The following is a 15,401-nucleotide window of genomic DNA, read 5'->3' on the forward strand; positions in this document are numbered from 1 at the left end:
CAAATGTAGTGATCCAAAGGGGCACGTGCACCCGAATGTTTATAGCAGCAATGTCCATAATAGCCAAACTATGGAAAGAACCTAGATGTCCATCAACAGATGAATGGATATACAATGGAATACTATGCAGCCATCAAAAGAAATGAAATCTTGCCATTTGTGATGACACAGATGGAACTAGAGGGTATTATGCTTAGCGAAATGAGTCAATCAGACAACTATCATATGATCTCCCTGATATGAGGAAGTTGAGAGGCAACATGGGGTGTTTGGAGGGTAGGAAAAGAATAAATCAAACAAGATGGGATCGGGAGGGAGATAAACCATAAGAGACTCTTAATCTCACAAAACAAACTGAGGGTTGCTAGGGGGAGGTGGCTAGGGAAAGGGTGGTTGGGTTATGGATATTGGGGAAGGTATGTGCTATGGTGAGTGCTGTGAAGTGTGTAACCCTGGTGATTCACAGACCTGTACCCCTGGGGCTAATAATACATTATACGTTAATAAAAAAATAAAAAAATTTTAAAAAAGAATGAATAGGATTCATTTTAAATGGTTAAGATTACTGATTTGTCAACCACTTATTCAGGAAGTAAAAGTAGATTATTTTCCATTGAAAGAAATTAGTAGAGAAGCTTTGGAATGTAGGTGCTTCATTGATCACATACAGGCTCCCTGGGTTTGTTTCCAGCTGTATGGCTTTATGGTTCTCAACTTCCTACAGGGAATCTGGGGTCCCACCCCTGTGTGCCCCCAAACCTATTTAGATGGACAATAGCAGGTAAAAGTCTGTCTCACTTTCGACAAGCCATGCAGATCAGAAACCACTCAGAAATGGGAGTCAGAACCTGGGCGCCCATCTGTGGTGTCCCTGGGCTCAAGTGGGCTCCCTGACCAGAGGGGCAGAGATGAAAAGGCGGCAGGAATCTCCGTGTGGCTCATGGCTTGTGTGCACATTACCTCTCCCGCTCCTGCTCCAGCAGGTTGGTGAAGTCGTCACTCTTGTTCATGTAGTCGGTGTGTTTGTGCTTCTCGCTCTCTAGCTCGTACACCGTGCGTCGGTGACACTTCTCGGCCAGCAGCAGCTGCTCTAGCATGCGCCGGTACGTTTCCTTCTGTTTTTCCTCAAGTCTGTCCAGCTGGGTAAACAAACATGGGAAAGAGCTTAGTAGTTCATTTGATTTGCATAGGACTCACTCAAAATATTATATTGGTCCACTGATTTATTATCGGAAGGAGAGAGCATCGGGTCTGGCGTTCTCTGTCATTTTCCTCAATCCCTCATTTTGTCTAGGCCAGCTGGCTTTCTACACTTGCTGTAATAAGGCTGTAGTAACTTCTGGCCTTCTAGCCCTTTTCAGCAGGTGTACTGGTTCCTAAGCTGTTAAGAGAACAAGCTCTTTCACTATTTCCGTGACATGGCACAAAACCCTATACTTAGAAAGAGGATGACAGCCCTCCTCATCTCAGAAAAATTAACAGCTCAGCATGTACCTGTACCAAACTTCTCCCCTGGGAAGTCATTATTAACATCACAATCTTTTTAAGACTTGCAGTTACATGTACTTCTAGGAAAAGTATAGGAAGTCTCCACAGTCCTCTTTCTTCAAGAGATGCTAAATATAGGGAGGATTTCAGGACTTATAGAGAGCACGTATCTCAGACTAAAAGAGACGCTGTCAAATATTATTACAGGACTTCTTTAAAAATAAGAATGTATTTATTTATTTGAGAGAGGGAGAGCGAGAGAGCACACATGGTTGGAGGGGAGAGGCAGAGGGAGAAGGACAGAATCTCAAGCAGACTTGCTGCTGAGTCTGAAAACTGTCACAGGGCTGGGTCCCACAACCCTGAGATCATGAAGTGACCTGAAATCAAGAGTAGGATTCTTAACCGACTGAGCCACCCCTATTATAGGATTTTTGTGCCTATTTCTCTGACCAGGCTAGAAGATCTTTAAAGAATGCCTTGAGGGGCACCTGGGTGGCTCAGTGGTTTAGTTGAAGCCTTGCCTTCAGCTCAGGTCATGATCTCAGGGTCCTGGGATCGAGCCCCGCATTGGGCTCTCTGCTCAGCAGGGAGCCTGCTTCCTTCTCTCTGCCTGCCTCTCCGCCTACTTGTGATCTCTGCCTGACAAACAAGTAAATAAAATCTTTAAAAAAAAATTGTCAGACACTACACAGACTTAAAAAAAAAATGCCTTTATTTTGTTTTTAGTTTCTAGTGCCAAGCACAGAGCCTGGAGCCAAGTAAGTGTTCAGGACCAACTCTCGCAATATTGATAATTCCCTATCCTACTCTCCTCTTCAAACTGTAGTTCAGGGTTTCTCAACTTCAGAACTATTGACATTTTAGAACTTTAGAATTTCAGAACTATTGACATTCTTAATTTTGGGTAGCTGTATTGTACACGGGAGGAGGTGTGGCAGCCTCCTTGGCCTCTGGCCCCCTCCCCAGGTGCCAGTAGTACAACTTCCAACTGTGATAAACCTACCCTCAGATGTTGCCAAACATCCTTTGGAGGGCAAAACACTTTCACCACCCCCCACCCCTAACTGAGAACCATGGCTTTAGTTGAAACATATTTAAAATCCATTCTCAATCCACAGCCTACTTGCTAAAACTTAATGGGGGTAATTCCACACAGTATCCACATCAGAGATTTTTCCCTGGGTTCTCCATGTTTCTCCCTCAGTTACATGGAGGTCTGAGCTTCCCTCTACAGTTGTGTGAAGTCTGTAGGGGGTATATGTGGGGATCATTTCTGGGCCTCCAAATAAAAGAGATACAGCCCACATAATCCTCAGTGTTTCTGACCAAATCTCTGTCCCTTTGTGTAAGAGCCTGTGACTAGACAGACTGGTAGAGAAGCCCAGGTTGACTGGTGGCAAATAATATTTGATACCATTAGGGATTGGCCAATTGTGCTTTTATGTGTTCTGATAAATTTCTGTAGTCTTAAAAAGACAGCTTATATAAGAGGTTTCCTTCATTGGAATATCTCTCTATTACAAACTATTCTCCCCAGGAACTCTTCCATCTTTTGACTATGTGATTTTCATCATATATTATAGAATTTGTCAAGCATTTCTAAAATATATCATCATCATCATCATCAAGGTAGAAAGAGCAACTCTTTCCCTTTTTTGATCCTTTTTATTTTATCATGAAGTAGGACCCACTTTTAAAAGTATTTGGAAAGCAGCTTCTGCCTATTTCTTCATACCCTCACCCCTCTGGGAAGGAGGGGTGACTTATTTGACAGTTGTAACCCAGCAATTGCTCTACTATGTATTTACCCAAAGGACACAAAAAATACTGATTCAAAGGGGGCACATGCACTCCTATGTTTATGGAAGCATTATCAGTAATAGCCAAATGATGGGAAAAGCCCAAGTATCCATCAACTGACGAATAGATAAAAAAGATAAAGAAGATATACACACAGTGGAATATTAGTCATCAAAAAGAATGAAATTTTGCCATTTGCAGCAATATGGCTGGAGCTAGAGTCACATGGAGTCATTTCATCTAATGTGAAATGAAATAAATCAGTCAAAGAAAGACAAATAGCACATGATTTCACTCCTATGTGGAATTTAAGAAACAAAACAGAAGAACATAAGGGAAAGGGAAAAGAAAAAAGAAAGTTATATTTGGAGTAGGGAACTAGGCATAAGCAGCTCAGCCTTTTCATTTCTTATTTTTTGACTTTGACTGCCATAAAATAGTACACTGTGCTCTGAAGGCCCAAATTCTCCTTCAAGTGGTTTCTCCAAAGTCTTGGAGGGAAAGCAGTAGAAAGCCCAATAGTATTGATTTATCTATTCAGACCAGTAATAAAACTAAATGCTTTAACTCATCTATCCAACTCCTGCAGTTACCCTCAATCCCTTCGAGGAACTCTGGAAGGGAAGATGGAGGCATTATTAACTGAATGGCTAAGATGCTCAGAAAAAAAGACATTGTGAGGGCATGTGGAGAAAAACAGCTTGTGTTGATATGAAGTGTTCTGAGGCAGACCAGGTCAAAGGTAGACCTTAGCTTTAGTATGTCTTGTCCATGTGGGCCTTTGAGGTTTGTTGTTCTCAGCAGCTACAGTCCTGAGGCCGGCCCACTGGAGCAGTTGCTGGGGTCTCAGTGGGCCATGCTCCCCTTAGCTACACGAGCACTGCTTGACCCCAACACTGATTACAGAATCAGGAAGACAGTCTTTTTGTCTCTTAATGCACTGAAAGAATGGTGTGCACACTGTTTTTCACACAGAACTGCAGGCCCAGACTTTAAACTGCAGAGGTAGCAAATTCCCCTTTAGCAATAAAGCATTCATGCGTGAGGATCTAGCTTTTAATTTTAAATTCTAGATGTAAGAACCAACATAGGTAGCAAGCAATCAGCTGTACAAGACCCTGTTCCTTGTTATTTTGTTTGGAACTACATAGAGCTCCTAGGAGAGAACTTTGGTAGGCTAACCTTTCTCTCTTGGATCTTTGTGACTTGTCTAAAGGCTCTGAAGACCACCTCCTATAACAATGGGTTCTGTCAATTCATTAATCATGTACACTGTGTCCATGACTTTTGGTTTTCGGGATCCAAACTGTGGCTCCATCATTGAGGAACAGTTGCCTTTATTAATGAATACCGAAAGTGAAATGGGAACCCGTTACTTTAGAAATTACAGCTCCCACTTGGACAGAGGTGGAAGGAAAATTAAATGAGATCATTGTAACACTGAAGGCCAAAAGGAGAATATACCTGCAAGTCTTATTCTACAAAAGCAAGCTGATAGAGAAGAGGCTTAAGGACTTGAGATGGAGAGAAATGTCAGCATGTTTTAGACAAAAGAATCATGGTTTAGGAAGTGATTTTAGCTCTGTATCAGCAAAAGGCTAACTGGAGAAATATTAAGAGATTTAGGGAGAGAGAGATCTACTGAAACCAAATTTAATCTAAGTCTGCTAAAGAGGAAACATAAAGTCTTTTTTTTTTTTTAAGATTTTATTTATTTGACACAAAGAGAGAGATCACAAGTAAGCAGAGAGGCAGACAGAGGGAAAGGGGGAAGCAGGCTCCCTGCCTGGCAGAGAGCCTGATGCGGGGCTTGATCCCAGGACCCTGAGATCCTGACCCGAGCTGAAGGCAGAGGCTTTAACCCACTGAGCCACCCAGGTGCCCCAAAACATAAAGTCTTAAAGAACAAACTCGAATTACACAGAAGAGAAATGGATCTAAGTGCTCTTAAAGATAAGGCTATAAAGAAGGGACATATATTAGTCATTAGTGAATCAAAATGAGTGACCAGAGGAAGTAGAGATAGGCGAGCACAGAGAACAGAGCCATGCGAGTCCCCCTACGAAAAGGGTTGGGATCCAGAAAATGTTTGGGGAACATGCTGTAAAACTGCCGATAGTTCTTCATGAGATCAGTTGGGAGCCATTATCTTGAAGACTGCAACCGATACCCAAGGTGGATACATAAAATATAGACAGATTTAAGAATTAAATTCTGAGAAGATCAAGGTAGAACATTTGAAGCATTATTTGGTGAGTTTCAGGGTGTCAGCTAAAATAGATGGGCTCTGAGAGAACACATTTGAGAAACTTGGAGATGTAGAGTTTGAAGGAAAGGTGAGACAAACATCGGGGGATTCAGGCAGGACAGTAACATAAACAGCTCAAACATGGATAGAGTGAGATGAGAAAAGACTCATATGTCAGAGAGGATTATTCAACTCAAGGATATGAAAGTAGGTAAGAATTGTCTTAAACAAAGGATCCTCTTGGCAGGCTCATAACTCCTTGATTTTGCTTCTATCACTGAGGGAGACCATATAAAGTAGAACACAGAAGGTAACTTTCCCAAACTGATAGAAATCCTGTGATAATTAAAGGATTTTCTCTATCTGCCTTCCTTCCCTTAGACATTGCCCAAGTCTCTCCTTTGGTCTCCCTAAGAGTAACATGGGCCTGCATTACGCTGAGTCATTTTGCTTGAGGTAAACTGACTGTGGAACTGAGGATTTTCTTGTATTTTTAATATTTATGCATGTGAGGTTGGTATTATGATAATTGATTGTGTTCTAATAATTCTTTAGATTCTTCGATAAAAGGGGAATGGGGGAACTAAAGATATATTAGTTAAACTTTGAAAATGCTTAAGATTGGGGCGCCTGGGTGGTTCAGTGGGTTAAAGCCTCTGCCTTCAGCTCAGGTCATGATCCCAGAGTCCTAGGATCTAGCCCTGCACCGGGGCTCTCTGCTCAGCAGGGAGCCTGCTTCCTCCCTCTCTCTCTGCCTGCCTCTCCGCCTACTTGTAATCTTTGTCTGTCAAATAAACAAAATCTTTAAAAAAAAAAAAAAAGAAAGAAAAGAAAATGCTTAAGAATAAGATCCCTTTGGCTAAGGCTAAGCAGAAGAATTTGGGAAGGAAAGATACTGAAATCTTGATTTCTTCAGAATTTTGCTTAAGAATTATGAACTTCCATATCTTGGACTTTAATTCACAAAGAAGCTCAGGGAGATTTAATATTTGCTGCTTAATTTCTCCCCAGATATTTGGCAAGGCAGAGGGGGTCCACCACATGGGGTTCATTGCTGAACCTCTGATGAGTTCTATTGTATAACCTGGCTAGCCCTGATTTGGTATGGAAATTAAAATGAGCAGTGACTTTTGGGCTTGAGATGCAGCATGGCTTCTAAGGATAAGAGCTAGACTATTCGCTCATGGTCCCAAGAGGCTAATGCAACAGTGATTGTATTGGGATTGTTCCTCATGAAGTCGGAAGAAGGAATCCTGCTCCTGGATAATGACAACTTGATTGTTATGTCCAAAGGGTTAGGAGACCCCAAATTTGTAGATGGTAGAAAATAAATCTTTTCTCCTTCTAGCATTCTATTTTTCCCACAAAGCAAGACCTTACTATTTTGTCAATATGGGAAAAGTAGCTTCTGTCCTTCTCTCTACCTCCACACTCTCTCCTCCCCAAGTGAGGAATACTCTTCAGATTGGGAGTTGAGGGGAGAAAGAAACCAAAAGTCATGTTTAGCTAAGCCAGTTCTCAAAGGACCACCCATAGTGTGGGTGTTCTTCTGCTCTGCCCCGTTGTCCATGAGATAGGAACACTTGGGTTAGGCCTACTTTCTGAAGGTAGATCAGAAACCCCTTTCTTTGTGTACTTTCCATAGAGCTCACTGGGTTAGAGGCAGTGCTTTTGAGCAAATGTGTGTGCTTTCAGACCCACCTCTCCTTTGAGGTGTCATCCCCAGCTCTAGCTTGGGAGCAAAGAATTCGGAAACCTAAATGATATCATTTATCCAAACTGCGTTCTCCCATCCAGGGGGTTATTGTAAGAATATTTAATGAATATTTTGACCTCACTATGTCTTTCACTCCTCAAGCCCCTCCAAGTTTGGAACTAATTAAAGGTGTGAGTAAATATCACAGTATCACCCAGCAAATGCTCATGGCTAGTATTTGGTGAGTACTTGGTATGTACTAGACACTGTGTTAAGAGCTTTACGGGCATTGCTTCCTTTAATCTTCACAACAGCTCTAGGAGATATGTATTGTTGTTACTTCCATCTGACAGAGAAGGAAGGAACTAAGGTTAGGGAGCTGAAGTGACCCGCCCAAAGCCATAGGCAGTTGGTAATGGTGGCTCTCAGACATGCAAGTGGATCCAGCCAGTTGACTGCATCCCATCATAAGTCATCTCTTAACATTTTAGGCAAAGATTAAAACACGAGCTCTAGCTATTCCTTGTTGTAGAAATTTAGGGTTATTACAGGACCATCAGTCTGCTGTGAATACTGTCTAACGCAGATCTTATCTGAGATCTGTCAAAATAAGCTTCTATCAAGGCTTGACATATGATAATATATTATCTTTTATATTATTATTTTTTCTATTATGATAAATTGCTTCATTTTTAATTTCTGTATTCTTTTTCTTCATTTATGATACTAATTTCACATCTCTGAAATTTTTTTACATAAATTCTGTAGTCAGTATGGGTAATCTAGCAACTGTTTCCCTAATTCAGCCTCAAACTTCTACTACAACATGAGAATACTTTTAACATGTAGTCTCATGGGAAATTAATAATATCGCAGATAGTTCCTAACACAATCTTATATAAAAGTGACTAAATATAACCCTATTAGATTTCCTTTCATCTTAAAAAATTGCCCTAAGCATTTTGCCTCAACCACTGTATTTCAGCTACTTACATGAGACCATTTTAACTGTGACAGAGTCTGTAATATACAAAAACACAGTCCCTTTATAAATATCAATAATAAAATAAATGTTCATCAATACAATATCAATAATCAATTTAATTTCAGGTAACCGATTTGATAATGATCCTGACAACTCAATGCCAAAACTGATAACTGCTTCAAATTTTTACACACATCATCTCCTAGAGAAATAAAACAATAACAGACTGCAACAGCATGTAATTGGTGTAATCACATTGAGAAATATATTTCAGGCTTTAAGTATTTTTAAGGAAATACTTCTAAAATTCTTATCATTGCGATGTATCCGTTGTAATTCATGAATTATATCATTACACTTTAATTCTATACTAAAGTGTCACAAAAATTTTGCCTTTGAAAGAAAATGTTAAAGCATGGAAAATGGAGAATGTGAAGCCATCTCTCTGAGGTACCCTTACATACGGGAACTTGCTGATGTCATATTTTTACCTCTGAAATTGGTTTCTCATAGACATCTTCTCCTATAGACTTCTCCTGGGCCAGGATGGCATCTCGGTGCAGGACTCGCAGCACTTTCTCTGGCTCTGCAGACCCGTAATGAGCCTCCAGAACCTCGGGCTTGGTTTTCTCTGTCTTCAGCATGTGGATCACATCTTCCCTGGCCTGTGGTAGAATGCAGCAAGGTCAGACAGTTGACAACATAAATCACATGCCAGACTCAAAAAGTCAACACAAAGCTTATTGAACACATCCCCATCTCTTCCGAGCTATTGGCAAATTCACTGGGTATTTTGTTCTTATTTTCTATCAAAAGCAGATTGGCAAGCAGATACTCTGCTTCAGGTTGCTAGGAAGCAGCAAGCAGAAAACGGATTTGTGCTAATATTAACTACATAAAAATTGCTTTATCTAAGTAGAAAAGATTCTGAGCACTTTTGAATCAAGAGGACGTGGGGTACTTACCCTTGTTTCACTGTACATGAGGTCAAGGACAATTTAAAGTTTTCTAGTTTTCTGTTTATGCTCTCAAAGAAGTATTCAAATCTAGTTTCCCCATTCTAATTATAATCCTATGTGTAATTAACAAAACAGCCTTTATAAGTGAGTTCCTATTTCCTATCAAGTGATTTAGTTTATACAGAAACACATGGTTGGGAACTCACATGGTGCTGGGCTGGGCTTTTCGATCTAAGGTATCACACCAAAGGTGAAATTTAACTCCTGTAACATCCAGACTACCAATCCTATGAGCCAGGTTGGTGAGGTCAGCGTTGTTCTTTTGGTTTCTCAGCAAAACTTCAGCACCTTGTTGAACTCTTGAGAAAATCATCTGTTTATAGGTTTTATATCATATTAACTACAGAACTCTTTACATAATGGATGTATCACTACTAAGTGATGAATTTCCTAGTTATGACGGAGCTAACATTTGGTCAATGTACTCCCATCTGGTCATATACTTGCTTTTTCAGTACTGGTGATGGGTATGAAGTATCCCGACCTCATGCCAACTTATACTAAAGAACAACCTGGTGGGTAAGAGTTGCAGTTGCAGAATTGAGTTTTCCCCTTTGTTATGCTAACTATGGATTTGAAATTATAAACCTGGCTCATTATCATGGTATTCTAAACAAGGGAGCTAATTAGTTAGCCTTAAGATAGGAGCCTTATAAAGTTTGTCTTTCTTGAGGTTTCTCACTTTTATTGCTTTTTCATAGTCTCCAAATTAATCTAATTCCAGATGGCTAAAGACTATTATGGAAACGTCAATAGACTGGAATTTGCAGATTTCCCCCCTGTTGTCTCTGCCACATTTGCATGTGCTCATTTCAAGAAAAAAAATTGGAAAATATTAATTTTGAAGAAATAGTAGTTCAGAATTAGCAAGAAAGTTAAAGTCAGAAAATAATTTAATGGAAAGGCAATGTGCTGCCATGTAGAGTGAAAGAACATAAGCATAGACACAGTACCAGGCTATCTTGTACAGTATCTTTGTGCAGCTTAGAAAAAGGTGCTTACTTCCTCTACGAGATACAGTCTGAGTCAGAATGCTGCTTACATAGCAAGGAAAGAAAGGGCTGTATTTCAACCCCTGTCTATCCGCTCTCCCAGACACCCCTGGGCAAGCCATAACTCCATTCTGTAGATGGTGGCTCTGTACTGAAGGAGTGTAAGGTCTGTCATTGGTTATTCGTTTTCAGGCAAATAATATAAATAAGGAGAATTTAGAAATGTAAATCGGTAGGTATTTCAGTTCAAAAGTTTAAGCTACGTGGTTTTAATTAAATGTAAATATTGTTGGTATCTACCTTCTTGACCAAATCTTCTTAATAGAGAATTAAGAAAACAGTTTCTTTTGTTCCAACTGATATAAAACACATTCTACTTCTCTCCCTAAAAATGTGCTTGTGCTTGAGTTGTATTAACTGTGATATGCTACATATACCACACATGTCATTCTTAGTTTAAGTACTCTAGACACTAATTTCCAAAGAAAAAGAGGCTATTGTGGTATAACACTGGGCATTATATATTTAGAATGGCGCTATTCCTCATGAACTTACTAAAAGCTTTTTCATTGCTATAATAATAATCCTGGAAGGAATACAAATGTTGCCTATAAATCACTAGTATTTGAAGTAGTTTAATATAGTAAATCAATCATTATTATTGTGGTGCCTTTTTAATCAATGGGTTAATGAAATGACTATAATCATAATAAATTTTTAAATTAAATATATGATTCAATCTATGTAAAAAAGGTCCTACATTTTGGGGATAAAACCACTTTACACTTCTATTTTAAGAAACTTCTTAATTTTTTTAAGGATTAATTTATTGGACAGAGTGTGTGTGCAGGGGGAGGGACAGAGAGAGAAGGAGGGAGAAGCTTGAGCAGACTCCATGCTGAGCACACAGCCTGCTGCTAGTTCCATCTCAGGACTCTAAGATCACGACCTGAGCCAAAACTAAGAGTCTTAACCCACTGTGCCACCCAGGTGCCCTGAAACTCTTAATTTTTGTATAAAAGAATGAAATACTAAATGTAAGAAGGTTCCTGTCCTTAAACATTACTGTTTTCACATAGAAGTTTCATCAGAAGCAAGGAGTTAAATTCTTAGAGTGCTGCAGGGATGCTAAGTAGACCACTGTATTTATATATATATATGTAAAAGGACTCAGAGGGAAGAATACTTTGAAGAGGACTCTAGAAAAGAGAGAGAAAGGAGTCTATAAATTGCTCAATTTATTTAGTCCTGATGATGAAGAGAATAAATATGAGATTAGGGTATAAAAACCAACACGGAAGAGTCACATTCTTCTATTCCATCCTACAAGTTCCTCTTTGTGCCAAGAGAGACATATGGAAGCCAAGAACAACAATGTTCTGCAAAACTGTAACTGCACCAGATGGAGCAAGGGGTTGTCTCAACCGACGGCATAAGGAACTGATTAAAAACATATGGGGGCAGCAAAGAGCCACTCTGCAAAGCACAGGGCCAACAGGTGAGTGTGCGATTCATCTGATAAAGTCAACAGAGGGTATCTGGGCTTTGCTGGGAAAGCAGGGAAATGGTGGGGTGAGGGGGAAGGGCGGGTAAGGCAGAATAAGAAACAGAACAGGTGGAGTCACAACAGGTGGAGGAGTTAAAAAAAAAAAAAGAGTTAAATCCAATCATCCACTCAGTAAATATTTGTGCACATTCACTGTGGGCAATGCATTGTGTTCAGTATTGGAGATATAAGTGCATCCACAGAGATTAAAGCCTGGAAGGATATGAACAAATAATTGAAGTCTTAGGATGAAGGAGATACAGGGGGCTAAGAACTCCATCTAAAAATATACTTGACTTGAATATAAGGCTAAGGAAAATCTTCACAGAGGAAGTGACCCAAAAAACTCACGAGTACTTGAGCCAGAGAAAGATGGGAATTAGGGTGAGAGTGTTCTTGGCCAAGGGAAAACTGTAAGCAAAAGCCGAACAGATGTAGATGCATGGGCTGGGAAACATGAGGCTGGGGTGATAAATAATGGACAACTCATGAAAAGCCTTGTAAACCAGGTAGTGAGCTTGCATTTTCTCATGGAACAGCTAGCAGCTTTGGAATTTTTAAGTAGCAGGACTGGGACATGGTCAGGTTTGTGTGGTGGAAAGGTCATTCATTTACCCTGTTAAAAATGTACAAATTCTGAATCAACAAATGAAGAGATATTCCATGCTCATGGACTGGTATAACAAATGTTATTAAAGTGTCTATACTACCCAAAGAAATCTACAGATTTAATGCAATCATTATCAAAATACCAACAGCATTTTTCACAAAACTAGAACAAATAATTCTAAAATTTGTACGGAACCACAAAAAAAAAACTAGAATAGCTAAAGCCATCTTGAAAAAGAAGAATGAACCTGGAGGTATCACAATCCCAGATTTCAAGATATACTACAAAGCTGTCGTAATCAAAACAGTATAATACTGACACAAAAATAGACACAAAGGTCAAAGGAAGAGTAGAGAACCCAGAAATAAACCCACACTTACTTGGTCAATTAATCTATGTCAAAGAAGACAAGAATATGCAATGGGAAAAAGGTAGCTTCTTCAACAAATGGTATTGGGAAAACTGGACAGGTATATGCAAAAAAATGAGACTGGACCACTTTCTTATACCATACACAAAAATAAACTGAAAATGGATTAAAGATATAAATGTAAGTCCATAAAATGTGAGACCATAAAAATCCTAGAAGACAATAATTTCTCTGATGCTGGCCATAATAACATATTCCTAGGTATGTCTCTAGGGGTAAGGGAAACAAAAGCAAAAATAAACGATTAGGACTACATCATAATGAAAAGCTTCTGCACAGTGAAGGAAACAATCAATAAAACTAAAATGCAACCTACTGAATGGGAGAGGATATTTGCAAATGATATATCCCATAAAGGGTTAGTATCCAAGATATACAAAGAACTGATACATCTCAACACTCAAAACCCAAATAATCCAATCAAAAATAGGAGAAGACATGAACAGACATTTCTCCAAAGAAGAAATCCAGATAGCCAATAGACATACAAAAAGATGCTCAATATCATTCATCATCAGGGAAATATAAATCAAAATTACAGTGAGATGTCACCTCATACATGTCAGAATGGCTAAAAATCAGCAATACAAGAAACAACAAGTGTTGGCAAAGATGTGGAGAAAAAGAAAACTTCATGCACTATTGGTAGGAATGCAAACTGTGTGGCCACTGTGGAAAACAGTATGGAATTTCCTCAAAGAGTTAAAAACAGAACTACCCTATGATCTGTGGGTATTTACCACAAAAATATAAAGGATATATGCACCCCTATGTCTATTACGGCATTATTTGCAATAGCCAAACTATGGAAGCAGCCTAAGTGCCTATCAATAGAAGAATGGATAAAGAAGGATGGTATATAGGGGCACCTGGCTAGCTCAGTCAACAGAACACCCAGTTCTTGATCTCAAGGTCATGAGTTCAAGCCCCACATTGGGCGTGGAGTCTACTTTTTAAAAAGGCGTGCTACACACACACATGCGTGCGCACATACACACACACACACTGGAATATTATTCAGTCATAAAAAGAATGAAATTTTGCCATTTGCAGCAATATAGATGGATCTAGAGAGTATAATGCTAAGCACATAAGTCAGTCAGAGAAAGATAAACTCCATATGATTTCACTTACATGTGGAATTTAAGAAATAAACAAACAAGGGAAACAAACAAAAAACAGAATCTTTTCTTTTTTTCTTTAAGATTTTATTTATGTATTTGACAGGGAGATCACAAGTAGGCAGAGAGGCAGGCAGAGACGGGGGGGAGCGGGAAGCAGGCTCCCTGCTGACCAGAGAACCCGATGTGGGGCTCGATCCCAGGACCCTGAGATCATGACCTGAGCCGAAGGCGAGGCTTTAACCCACTGAGCCACCCAGGCACCCCCCAAAAGACAGAATCTTAACTATTGAGAACAAACTGATGGTCACCAGAGGGGAGGGAAGTGGGGGAATGGGTAAAATAGGTCAAGGGGATTAAAAGTGTATTTATCTTGATAAGCATAGAATAATGTATAGAATGGTTGAGTCACTATATTGTACGCATGAAATTAATATAACACAGTATATCAATTATAGTGGGATAAAATAAAATATCTCTGCAGAAGATTTTAAAGCACAGCTGCACTTAGAAACCACTGCTTTAGGACAGATAGACCAATTCAACACTAAAACCACTTAAAACATCTGCTACATGTTAGCTTAAGCTTCCAGGTAGGGTCATCTAATTCTTAAGCACTTGCTTGACCCAGTGGTTTCTCATGTTTTCTCTCTGTTATCAGTTCCACTGATTGTTCTTCACCAAGGAATCATGATCACTTCACACCAGCAGCCTAAACCAGGGGAGTCCCTGGAAACCATTAGAGGTTTTTGCCAGTTCTCGGAAATAAGGGTAACCAATCACCCCAGTTTGCCTGGGACTAAGGAGCAGGGCCACACAAAGCTGGACTTTTGAAAATCAGGACAGTCCCAGGTACACTGGGAAGAGTTGGTCATCCTAGGACAAAGTGGTGGACAGGAGAGGACGGGAGACTGGATAATCCAAAATGTCCCTGTATCTAGCTATTGGCAGCCACAGGAGGCTTACTATATACTCAGGTACTGAATTTCAGTGACAGTGTTTCTAAAACAGCTTTCTTTAAAGGCAAAATGCCATTATTGATGATTATGCCTGGTGACAGGTTCAGCTATTTTTTAAACTTGTGGGATTTTTCAGTCTTTGAGAAAATGCATAATGAGCTGGAAAGAATGCTTAGTTCTTATGCACATGTGACATAGTTTTTCCACACTTCTAAAATGGGTATGTATATGATTCTGTGAGGACAGGATAAAATCAAGCTAAAGAAGGTATAGCTTCCTGAAGCACTACAATTACTTGAAGACTTGGGGTGAGTGGGAAGAAATTTATAACTTTTTCAAAAATTAATACAGTTTTACGGGTGTCTGTGTGGCTCAGTCGTTAAGTGTCTGCCTTCAGATCAGGTCGTGATCCCAGGGTCCTGGGATGGAGCCCAGGGTTGGGCTCCCTGCTCAACAATGGGAAGCCTGCTTCTCCCTCTAGTACTCTCCCTGCTCGTGTTCCCT

The 15,401-nt window shown here is 39.7% G+C and overlaps 1 protein-coding gene across 4 annotated transcripts in view; it reads right to left on the reverse strand.

Moving 5' to 3' along the window:
- FILIP1 (filamin A interacting protein 1) overlaps positions 1-15,401 on the reverse strand; it is a 235,154-nt gene that overhangs the window by 64,944 nt on the left and 154,809 nt on the right. For all 4 annotated transcript variants that reach the window (XM_047732373.1, XM_047732372.1, XM_047732375.1 and 1 more), the window contains 2 exons: positions 8,712-8,885; positions 961-1,139 (listed from right to left, as the gene is read on the reverse strand). In XM_047732373.1, the coding sequence (XP_047588329.1) occupies positions 961-1,139; positions 8,712-8,885 (353 nt within the window). The remainder of the gene's footprint in view (positions 1-960; positions 1,140-8,711; positions 8,886-15,401) is intronic.

Source organism: Lutra lutra, chromosome 6, assembly GCF_902655055.1.
Source record: "Lutra lutra chromosome 6, mLutLut1.2, whole genome shotgun sequence".
NCBI lineage: Eukaryota > Metazoa > Chordata > Mammalia > Carnivora > Mustelidae > Lutra > Lutra lutra.